This window comes from Genypterus blacodes, unplaced genomic scaffold (genome assembly GCF_046128005.1).
Source record: "Genypterus blacodes isolate CSIRO-AG114 ecotype Tasmania unplaced genomic scaffold, CSIRO-AGI_Gbla_v1 ptg000030l_1, whole genome shotgun sequence".
Classification (NCBI taxonomy): domain Eukaryota; kingdom Metazoa; phylum Chordata; class Actinopteri; order Ophidiiformes; family Ophidiidae; genus Genypterus; species Genypterus blacodes.
In genome coordinates, this window is record NW_027466843.1 from 4,302,501 (window position 1) to 4,315,000 (window position 12,500).

The following is a 12,500-nucleotide window of genomic DNA, read 5'->3' on the forward strand; positions in this document are numbered from 1 at the left end:
CTCCTCTCCTCTCCTCTCCTCTCCTCTCCTCACGTGGTATTTATAGAGCAGCTCCGGATACACTGGCTTCAATCCTCTGATGGTCTTTGGCCCACGCTTGTTTCCATCTTGGTTCACTCTTTGTTCATGCCTATTCCTCATCACGCCGTCTCCCTGCCTCCTCCTCCTCCTCCTCCTCCTCCTCCTACTCTCCTCCTCCCCACAGACATTTGCCTGTCTATCCATCTCTTCTTCATGTTTTGAAGACCTTCAGGGGATACACAGTATACACTCACTCCTCACCTCTGCATCCGCTCTTCTAGTTTCTAGATTTTCTTCTTCCTGTCTGTCTCCTCCACTCTCTTTCTCACTTCTTCCCATGTCTATCAGTGTGCGTCAACATGTCTTTCGTCCTCCCCGGTCTCAGAAACAGACATGTTTTGTTTATTTTTGTGCCTGGAACAGCTTCACCTCTGCCGTCATGAAGTGCTGGCTGCTATTGATCCTGCATGCTCAGTTTGCTCTTTGAACAACAAACCAATAAAAGCTCCACATTGGGAAATAAGTCAGTTTGTTACAGATATTCTTGTTGCATTGAGAGGTGAGCAAAGTCATAACTGCTCACCACTTCCTCTTACTGGCTGTCATGAAGAGGTAGACACTCCGATTGTTTAGTTTTCTAACTTCTTGCGTCTCCGTGGACAGAGAGAGTCTCTGTGAATCAGCTGATGGGACAGAAATAGTGCCGCCATTCCTTTTCTGTTCTCCCCCTCTCTTTCTCTCTCTCCCTCTCTCTCACACACACACACACACACACAATTTTCTCCTCACCCCTCTCCACGTTTTGGCGATGTATTCATAGCAGTGCTAATTAATGAATCCACACCAATACGAAGATGAAGAGGGTGGAGACAGGAAGAAGATTTTCAGGAGTTCCAAGTCCTCAAATGCAGTGGTTGCCAATCTGTGGGTCAGGGTCTCCATTATTAGTGTATGTGCTCACGTGTGTTGATTGCAGCTTGTTTTGACAAAGCAGAAGCAGGAATAACCCACATGTGCCTCACTGGCTGTCCCTGCTGATCTGACTGCTGGTAGCTGTGTGCATGCTTGTGTGTGTGTGTGTGTGGTGAGCCCCGTCACCACTTTGCCTGTTTCACACAGAATAAATGAGGGGCTTTGGTTTAAAATTAACTTCTGGCTCACACTTGCCAAGGGTGTTAAAACTAAAAATAGATCTGTGATTAAATTGAAGTGACCCATATAATTAGAATAAAACTCTACAGTACTTTTATGAAGGTGCACTTCTGTAGAGACTGTGGAAACTGTATGGTAATTATGAAAGAGTAGGTGTACACTGTACTGTTGTTGTTCAGTACCAATGAATTCTTTCACAAGTTCTTTTAAAGTATTCGAGTATTTAGCAGAGTGTGTGTTCTCTGCGTGTGTGTATTAGTGCTATTGCTTGTATTGTTGAGCATCCATGCCTGGCATATTGACGACATCATTCATAGTTTATTCACACACAGATGTCTACATCTGGGAGGGATGAAAGTTGGCGCCGCATGATTCAGACTTTAGAGAAAGACAGAGGAGAATCCCAGGATGGGAATTGGGCCCAGGATCGCTCTCATCTCACTGTTTTGTCTGAAGAAAATCTGACAGGAATAAATGGCTTTCGGGATGAAGCGTAGTAGTACAATGCACTGTTGATAAAAACAATACAAAGCATTATTTAGCCTCAGCAGCGTGTGTGCAGCTTCACAGCTCTCTTTATATACAGTTTCTAAAGGAATATCCTTAATCTATCATCTGAATATAGATTCTGCTGTCGGCACGTGAATGCAAAGGTATAAATGATATCCAAACATTCAATTTGAACAAGATTACTTTCTACTGTATAGAAACATTCTGATAATGTAGATTATTGAATATTTCCATCATCAAATGATTAAATGAAAGGATTGTTGCTATGATCTCTCTGGTAGATTTTAATTCTCACTTCTGTGGTGAGTTATTATACACAAGGCAAACACTGTGTGGAGTGAGATTGAGGGGAGAGTACTTTAGCACTCTATGAGTACCTGTGATCCCAGGCATGGTGGTTGACCTCTGGAGAGGCGGCAGGCTGAGGCATGTAATCGATGAGTACACACTAGAGTGAACACAGGGAACATTTCCTTACACAACACCCTTTCCCTGTGTCTTCAAAGAGGAATTAGTAATGACGTTACACAATCGAGTGAAGGAAAAGATGAACCTAAAGGTAAAAAAGAGGTCATATTCATGTTATAGATTAAGTAAACAGACAACAGAAAGAAGAAGAAGAAAGAGAGAAAGATGGAATAATTTCACAGCATGTTGGTTTTGGAAAGGTGTTTAGTAGCTCAACTTCCTCAGACTGCAGCAGGAGAAGCTGATAATTGTCCAGTGTCAGGATTACGGCTGACATTTAGGCACATTTCAGCTTTAAACTGTTGGATAGTGATAGATGCACTCATACTGTCTGTCCAGTGTCTGCATAAGAATCAAATGTTTTTGCAGGTAGGGCTTCTCACTAGTGTCACAAAGAGTCAACTCAGGAGGAAGTAGCTGTAAGTCCCATAGCCAACTAAACATGGAGATCAGGTTACCGTGGTATTAGTGTCATGTGACATAGTGACGGAGGTGAAAATGGTTTGTACAGTCCTATGTTTAGTTTAGAGGCAGACATCACAGCCACTATAGCAGGAATCAACAGCCCTTATACACTGACAACAAAACAACAAAGTGATCACATCACACACTTCACAGATGTTGGGTGGCTGTCAGTTTGGTTCGGATGTGCAGACATGTAAAATCCTCACTTGGTTACTTAAATTGCAATTGTGTGATGTGCTTGTCTATCAAACTGTTCCTTTGAAGTGCAGCTTTGTCAGTGTGTCTCTGCTCCAATGTGGAAGCACTTGTGCTGTCAATGCAAAGACTGATGAGAGCGTTTCTGTAAGAACAAGAACAGCTGGTGCACCGGCACCCGCTGACACCCGGTGCTTGACGCCACTGCGTTACCATGACAACAGGCTGCGCACCCTCTGTTTCTGACAGCTGTTCCCATGGTGCCTGGGTTTGGCTCGGCTCCTGGATTCCCATTGGTAGGATAGATGGCTTCATGGGGTCAGAGGTCATGTTTATGACGTCGCCGCTGCGGCCGTGTCATTTTGTTTTTCCCATTTGAGTTATGTATGGATCCGTTTGTAGCCTTTTAGAGTGAAAGATCTGATTTCAATGTGCAGACTCGTTCCCTTGAAACCTTTTCCTGTTTCTGTTTGGAGTATTACACACTCAGGTTTCCGTTGCTTTATCACAGAATCTATTCCCTATAGACAAAGCATCACCCTGGCTGATGGATAAAGTGACCAGATTCCACAAACCATCTCTCCTCAGTTTCCTGCCTCTGCCCATCATGTTCTCACCATTCCCCTCTGTCCAGCCAGATGTTCTGAGTAGATGTTGGTTAGTGAGACTCCAGTTTGTTTGTTCTCCAGCGAACTGTGCGACCTACTTAACCACCATTTTAGACCCTTAAATGCCTTTTATACGTCTGTTTCTTGGACTTGTTAACTTGTTTCTGCCTGCCACCAGGATAGTGAGCAAAGGCCTCCCTGCAACTGTACGGAATGTAACAGATGTACCCTTGATGTGAAAGTTTACCTTTATTGAAAATGTTCTCATGTGCTCAGTTAATCTCATCCTACAGTGCTTATTGCAGAGTATGTTGTTGTGTCATCATGGAGACATTGTCCCTGTTCCAAGCATTCCATGTGCCGTCTGATTGGCCAAGATTTGTCCCCGTCTGTCAAGTCCCCCCCCTGTTCCTGCTAGGTATGATGGCACACTGGTGTCTCCGCTCAGACATTATGAGCCACAGACTAAAGACTCTGTTGAAGAGATTACATCATGAACGGCGGTGTACAGTTGGCTATGGACCGGCAACTCATTCCTTGGACTTGGATAGTGATGATTTGGTGTCATATGAAACGGGACGTTCACGGTTTCTCTTGTTTTTCTGGGAGCACTGACATATCTTCCAGCTCAAGAGTAATATTTTAAAGTCAAGCCTTTGTTTGTGGAGTTTGGATGGGTCATGTTGGAGGACTGCTTTCTGTCTGATTATTTCTTCCGTGAAGACCTGCTGATGACAGATCGGCTGTTATGTTCTCTACCTGTTTTCTATCCAGTCGTTGAGCCCGACAGACAGAAGAACATGTCTGCTTTCAATAGACGCAGGTAATGTTGCTTTCTTACACATTGGCACTAGGAAAAAGGTGAAATTCACACCACAGCTATTACATTAAAAGGAACAAATGAGTCAGCAGAGGGTGTACTAATGAGGCGAGTGTCCTCTCACCAAAAGTGGAAATGTTTGATCTCAGGGAACAGCAGGATGATAAAATTGCTCTTCATAGTTCTGGGTAAAATATAAAACAGCTGCACCTCTAAAAATATAAGCACAATGCACAAGTGTACTAACGCACTCAAGCGTCTTCATGAATTTCAACTGTAATGTCAGTGAGCTGGCTGCCAGGGACTCAACTTGAGATTTTGTTTGCATCCACAAATAGGCAAATTGGCAGCAAAGCTGTGAATTAAGCCATCTCCTGTCTCTATCTCTCTCTCTGTCTCTCTCTCTCTCTGTCTGTTCTTCTCTCAGTGAGGTAATTAATGTGTCTGGGGCCCCTATATGAGAGCCCCAGTATGCTAATGCAGTATTCCTTTGACAGTTCTGTTGAAACAACTTTGTGGGTGTTTTCACGTGGCCTGATTTGCAAATCGCACTCGGGTTATTTCCATCACAGGCATCCCGGGAAGCAGCGAGGGGAAAGGCTGTGAGATGCCCAGAGCAGAACTCAGCTGAAGTTTCATTTAATTGCATGTATGATTTGTTGAGCTGCATCTTTTGAATGGAGTCCTAATTGCTGCTTTTTAGCCGGAACTGAAAACACGCAAACGCATTACATGGCTTTTTGTTCAGCAAGATTTATTTATGTTGAAAGTTATTTTGTTATTCAGAAATCCCTCCAAGACATCATCCATTCTCATTTTGATGAATGTGTCAATGTCCATAAAGGACAAATGGTAAAGTTTATTGAAGTGCAAAAAGTTTGACGGAACCTCTAATGCACAATAACACCACTAATGGCCACTCTTCAACTCTCTCCGCTCCTCTCCTCTCCTCTCCTCTCCTCTCCTCTCCTCTCCTCTCCTCTCACAGAACACTGCACCAGCAGTTTGAGAGCTACAAACAGGAGGTGCGTCGCATCGGGGCGGAGACACGGCGTCAGCAGACCCAGGTGAAAGACGACGCACCCACCTGTGGAATCTGCCGCAAGACCAAGTTTGCCGATGGCTGCGGCCACCTTTGCTCCTACTGCCAGACCAAATTCTGCGCTCGCTGTGGAGGGCGCGTCTCCCTGCGATCCAACAATGTGAGGAACTTCCACCTTGACCTCCTCTTTCTCTTTCCCCCTGTCACACTCACATCATTCCTGTAGTTGCTGTAGTAGTTGGTCTTCCAGCTTCTGTGTGTGTGTGTGTTAACATTTGCTTTTCATGCTTCCTGGTAACACTTTGGTAAAGCCAAAGTGTATTGTGAAGAATGGCTTGGCACCAATCATCAGCCCACAAGGCTTATTTAAGTCTAAGGCTCTGGCGATGTAGAATGGTTTGTGAATTGATGCACATGAAACATGAGAACACATCACTTACAGCATCTGTGTTGTCCTGTGTTTCCTGTGACAGTCAGCCATCAAACAGTGGCATGTCTAAAATAGGGACAAGGACATATATTAATAAAATAAAAAATAAAAAAGGAGAAAAGGGATTAGAACACTTCTTTCTTCAACACACTGAGGAAATAAAATCCAAACAATATGTGGCCTAGAAATAAAAAACGTACATTGGTCATTTGCAAAGAAAAGAATAGAGAGCTGTAATAGTGTTGAGCTACAACATGATAATCAATCAATAGCATCTTAATAGGGCCAATATTAATATGCGTCCATTCCTGCCAATGCTAAAAACAAATATTGAGTAAATCATTCCCCTCCCTGCTAAGGATGCAACAGTATGTCGTCCATTCATAGTGTGCGTGTGTGCTATTTGAAGGCTCAGCTCACTTTCATCCAACCATTCTGCGGGCCTCCATCCAAACCAAAAGAGAGGCCCTCCTCCTGTGTGTCTTACCTGACCATGGCCCCTCCACCCTTGGCCTTCTGGTCCCCAATCTGTTCTGGATCCGCTCAGCCCAGCTGGTCCTGGACTCATACTGAGACCAAATGAAAGCACAACTCAAAGGCGAGCGATAGAACAAGATGAAGATAGACTCCCTGTTGGTAAAGCTATTAATAACTTTCACAGCAGGAAGGTTGTTGCATGGAAATAAAGAGATAAGATGTAATAACAAAAAACAATGTAGCAAAGGACTAGACGAGTAGAACTATAATTGAATAAATATAATCATATGTATTTACAGTATATATCTTTTAACTTAAGCTTTTATTTTGTATTTATATATTTTTTAGTTTGCACAATATTTATTATAACTAAATAATTTAGTATTTCTTGAATAAACTTATTTATATATAACCAATATTGTTCGTACTGATATACTTTATTGGTTTTCTGTCAAATAAACTGATAAGACTAAAATCATATTTAAAATTTAGCTCTTGGACAGACAACAAATCCATTGCTATCTACTTACTGCTTGGGAGATTCAATAAATAACAAGTTTCAGTAAAAGCTACAGTATTTCTGGACTTCTCATGTTTTCTGACAAAGCAAATATAGTACTTAATATTTTTGCATCGCTTAATCACAACATAAGAACACAAACTGAATTTCTGCACTCGTAAATCTTTACAAAGCACAAAAGAGCACAACATGTTCACAGTCGTCTATTTCTTTTTCTGTGTGTGTGTATATATATATATGTGTGTGTGAGCAGTTGTGTGTGTGTCTTGGAGCTCCTTGCCTTTGTCCCAGTCATCTGTCCAGCCAAGCAGAATAACAGGGTTAGGAGAGTGTGAGTGTTGTTTCATTACACAGCAACCCTCTCCTGTCTTTGCCTGTTTGACCTCAGTAGAGAGTCTGTTTTCTCTTACTGAGCCGTTTGGCTTTAAATTACATATCGCAGACATACGGCATATTCTAAATTTGTGTCTTACATCAAAAACTTCAACTTAAACCCCTTTCATATTCATGGCTACCCTAACATTCTTTACTGAGTGCTTCCATATTAAAGGGGTGCAGGCACAAGAACAAAGGCTTTCCTACATAAAAATGCCTTGCATGCACAAAATTGGCTTTTTACCTAGAGGTCCACTTCTTCCCTTCCTGTGCATGCTGAGGGAAAACTTAGCCCTTTAGGTATGACTTGTGTGAAAACACTCTGGGTGCATCAGGCCTGAGCTGCACACACAGACTGAGACACACAGTTGCTGACACTTGCCCAATATCCTCGCGTTTTGTGTGGCCGTCTAACTTGGTGTGTAGGCGGGTAAACATGTGGTTGACATCAATATATTACAGAACTTATCTGAAAATGATATATAAATAAAAACAAAGCTTTGAGGGCAGTTCAGGACTTATTTTCAATTTACTATATTTGTACAGCTGAGAAATAATAATGTTCAACAAAAACTCTACTATACTACACTATTAAACAGAGTTGTATAAAAAGTTGATATTGTCCCCTTTAAGCAAAACATGGCAACAATGAGACAATTTCCTTGAGATCCTTGAATAAAATTTTTTTCATTTTCACATGACAACAAGTTGAAACCCTTATAACATCCACACCTCCTTTAATGAGTCTTCAATGTAAAGTGTCAGAGGTGTGTAGTGCTGCTACTCTGCAGAAAGCATCACAACAAACACAGGTCTGGCAATAAAGCTTTCCTCTTTTCATGAGAATCACATTTTACATAAATATAAATAACAAATAAAATAAAATTGATGAAGTTCATAGGTTTGTTTATAATATAATACCAATCAATATTTGAATTGATATGATAGTCACAATGGCCCATCTGTGATAGGAGGTCTAAGTTGTAGTAGGAAATGCTCCATGTTGCTTTAGGTGTCCCAGCTTCTTGTATGTAGGAGTTGTGCTGTATCTACTGTACATATACTGATGATGTCACAGGTCGTGGGTCATACTAAGCGCACACCAAGTGTGGTCATGCATGTTTCCGTGACATTCCTGACCTGTGTCAATGTTCACACACGCTCACATACTGTTGTCCCCTTCGCCCCAGATTGTGTCATTGATATTGAAGTATGTGTATCAGTTTTTGCAGAATGTGATTAACAAATGTTTGCACCACGTCCTCTTTCCCTTTTCCTCCCTCATTTTCTCCTCCTTCTTCCACAATCTGTCCAAATCCCATTTTCACAAATTTGCCCTCTCTGCATCTGTACACTTTCATTTTTTTCTCTCCTTTCCTCTCTTCCTCCACTTCCTCCCTCACTTTTTCTCAACTCTCACTGCTACCTGGACTGCATGCCACAAAGGAGGACAAAGTGGTTAGCATCTTTTTTTGTGTTCTTTCTGTACTGTGAGTGTGATGTTTGTGTCACCAAAACTGTAACCGCTGGCTGTGTTCAAATCTAGATGGGAGCTCTCCTGTCTGTTCTTGTCGATTTGCTTCCCTCATTCACGTTCTTACTGCTGAAGAAAGGTAGAAAAAAAACCCAACAAAAACTAAACAAAAGCAATGGCAGATGAAAGTGAGCAAGCTGTCAGATTGGAACAGAGTCAGCGTGTGTAATATGTATGGATTACTGATTTACCTCAACACAGGGGTCGCTGATAATTCATACGTTTCTGGGTTTGATCCACGTGGGACTCTTAAGCCCTCAAGATGTTCTCCAGAGTGTAAAACCTGACTAACTCTGTGTCCATTGTCTGTCTCCTCCCCCCTGCAAAGTGTCTCATAGTGAAGGACAGGGTAAGACTTACTGGCTGATGGATTTCCTGCATGGGTTGCTACTTTAGTTTCCCTCCCACATATGGGTCTGTGCTCATTCACAGTATCAGAACAGGGATCTTTGTGGGTGAGAGGTCCAAGGGCAGCAAGCTGGAGATCCTGCATCAGTGCTGGGATTCTGAGAATGTTGATGAATGCAGACCCTGAACATCAGCTGTTGGGCAGCGCAAAGCATGAGCCATAATATAGGCTGTCTGTGGGGGTGTTTTTAACCCATCCTGACCCCTCCTGACCCCTCTTCCTCTGGCTATGGGCATGGCTGTGTTGTAGGGGAGGGGGGGATCCCATAGGAATACTTGTGAATCATGGGGGCAGAAGGTTGGAATTTCAGCTGGCATGCCTAAGAAAGCACACGATGGATGTGCATGTTCTCCCTGCCTGTATGTTTAAGAGCAGACCAGCCTTGCCACGGGGAGACGGGACAGGCCCAGGTTTTATGTTCCACGTGTCCACTTACCACTTCCCCTTAATGCTTGGTCACTCCAAACTGTTTGCTTTCTGTGCCAAACACCTGTAGTAACACTGAGTCCGTATAATAGAAAGAAATAATGAAGGAATGATGACGAGGGAAGAACCTTTGGAATGCTAACCATTCCTGGAAAGATTGTTGTTGTATGTAACATTCAGAAGACATTGAGGTACAACTGGGCAAATACCAGAAAAATTGGCAAATTACATCTTTCTTTCTTTCTTTCTTTCTTTCTTTCCTTTCTTCCTCTCTTCCTCTATTTCTTTCTTTCTTTCTTTCTTTCTTTCTTTGCATAATGTTTCACTGTAATATTTGTATTTCTAGTGGGCACATATTGGGATTGTGGGTAAACAGATCATATCATTGTGATGGCAGCAGTTTCAGGTTTAAAGGATTTTCAGTGTGTTGTGGAAAGGTGAAGCTGGCTCTGTAGTGTGTGAATAAGCTGATGTGTATTCCGTGGTCCTTTCAGTCGAGTCGTCCTGCTGCTGCTGCTGCTGCTTGTTAATGGCTGAGTGTTTGTTTATGTGTGTTTAATGTCAGCTCCAGATGGCTTCCAGAAACTGAATAAACCGCTGATAATCCTTCTGCTGTGTTGAGGAGTACTGCCTCCCAGTGGAGAACAGACCTGTCCTGCCCACACACACACACACACACACACACCCACACACACACACACACACACACACACTCACACAGACACACTCAAAGAAGGCACAACTGCTTGGTGTTGACATTGCTGATTCTCCCTGTATCACTGTATCCAGAGCCACAAAGCCTGTCATCCCCAAACAATTTTCAAAGAAGCTAATAAGTAGCGATTCCTCTTCTCAACTGGTTAATTGGAGAGAACATTTTCCAGGTTTACAGACTACACTAGACACATAGCTTGCTCTGGTACCTCCATCCCCACCATCCTGGTCACATTCGGAGTTCTGTGGTGCAGAAACGTTTAAATCTTTGGAGATCGGGCCAAATGCTCCATGTGGAATTTTTTAAGTTTTACATGATCTGGACGTACACTTTTGCAATTACTTGTTTGCTATTTACATCTACACATTGGTTAGATCTCAGTGCTGCAGGCTTTGAATAGTTTATGATGTTGTTGATGAGTCTGAATCTGGCCCTGATTGTTCATTACATTGTGTGTTTTAATGGAAATCTGGCTTCAGATGCAGATTATGTTAAAATGTCTAAAAGGTCACGTAGCAAATGTACAGGGTTGTGCAACCTCGGGAGATGAGTGCTTTATGGTAAAGTGGTAGGGTGAGGCAGTGGCTCAGTGGGTAGTGCTTCTGCTTGGGAACCGGAGGGTCGCCGGTTCGAGCCCCTGCTGAGGTGCCCCTGAGCAAGGCACCGAACCCTCAATTGCTCCCCCCTCTGCGAAGGGTGGTAATGTAAGTCGCTTTGGATAAAAGCGTCTGCCAAATGATCGTAATGTTATGTAAAGTAGAGTTTAGGTCACACACAAGCAGCATGTATAAAATAAGTTCATGCTCTCCTTAATGTAACACGTCAAGCACATGCATACAAAATACTCGGAAAGACAATCATCTGCCTGCATGCATGTTGCATAGATACACAGGCACACACACTCTCACGCACACACACGCGCACACACACACACACACACACACCGGGGCCAGATGTACTGTATTAAGCCTTTTGTGCTGGTTTGCGATGCAGATATGATGCAGTCTGCTTTACAAAAAAATAATTTGGTTATGGGAAAAACATGGGAATGTTTCATTACAGTCCGAACATTTAGTTGCAACCTTAGTAAATTAGACATTAATTACCTGCTAATTTAACACGCACAACAACACTCATCAGGCCGCAGAGTGTTTCATGTACGTACATCTGGCCCTCATGATGACTAACCCTCTGCTTCTCCTCCCACAACACACCTTCTTCCATAATGGCCCCTTCTGTCTCTCTCTTTCTCTCCCACGGTCTACGTCTCAGCCATCTATCTTCCCTGTCTGTCTCCTTTCTGTCAGAAAGCCCTTGCATACATTTCTTTGGCTAGCAAACAGCGGGCGTACTGCCCTGCCATCACCAGACATTGAAGCCAAGCCTGTGTGGAGCTACCAGCCGTGACTTTCCAGTCATGGTGTACTGTATACGTCTAATAATAGACTGCAACTACAAGCCAATAGCAGCACACCCAAGACAAGACTGTAATGTTAGCAAAGAGCTTTGTAATGTTGCTATAACTCACTCTCTCACTCTCACGCTCTGTAATACGCAATTCTGATTCTTTCTCTATCGAGCCTCGGCTCTTCTGAAGTGTTCGCCGCTCATTTAGCTTAAACTACTTTGTGCCACTTCAACAAGGGTTGACAGTAGTTTTCTAGCATTCCTAGCCCACTACAAACTAGCATTGCCGCTACAACCTGGCAGTAGGCCTACTTTCTTTTTGTTAGATGTAACAAGAGCAACAGAGTGCATTTCATAACTATCAGAATTGTGCAATTGAACTTAAAGTCTAAATAGACTGCTGCTATGAAGCTAGCTTGTAGTTGCCAGGCTAGCAAAGAGTAACCGCAATGAGATTTGGTTTCTTAGCAGAAGCTTGTAACTAATAACCTAAATGTCAAAGTGTTAAATACAGCGCCACTATCAGGTCTACCACTGCTAAACTTTAATGTCCAATCAGAAAATAAAACATGTTCACCCAAAGCATTACATTTGTGTTTAAATTCATATATATTGTCATGGGCACAATCGTCACCATATTCAAATTAAAAATCAAGATTACAAAAACCTATTGTGCTTCCCTCTGATATTTAGTGGTGCAAAAATAGCTCAAAAGCAAAATACTCAGTTTTTGCACTTAAGTTGACTGCTTAGGTAAATATACTTGGTTAGTTTCCATAAACTGCTGTTAGACGTCTAAATATAGCTGTCAGTGAGTTCTTGGTCTTGTCTGCCAATGCTGAGATCAGAAATGAACAGAAAAGCGGTATGAATTTACAGCCGTGCTTCTCTGTCTGAAGCACAACACATTACCTCTGGTTGCAGTT

At 42.6% G+C, this 12,500-nt stretch overlaps 1 protein-coding gene across 1 annotated transcript in view; it reads left to right on the forward strand.

Annotated features, from left to right (window-relative positions):
- Positions 1-12,500, forward strand: part of rims1b (regulating synaptic membrane exocytosis 1b) — a 54,034-nt gene that overhangs the window by 7,987 nt on the left and 33,547 nt on the right. Inside the window, exons 2-4 of the mRNA XM_076145217.1 lie at positions 5,228-5,441; positions 8,530-8,541; positions 8,946-8,966. Of these exons, the coding sequence (XP_076001332.1) occupies positions 5,228-5,441; positions 8,530-8,541; positions 8,946-8,966 (247 nt within the window). The remainder of the gene's footprint in view (positions 1-5,227; positions 5,442-8,529; positions 8,542-8,945; positions 8,967-12,500) is intronic.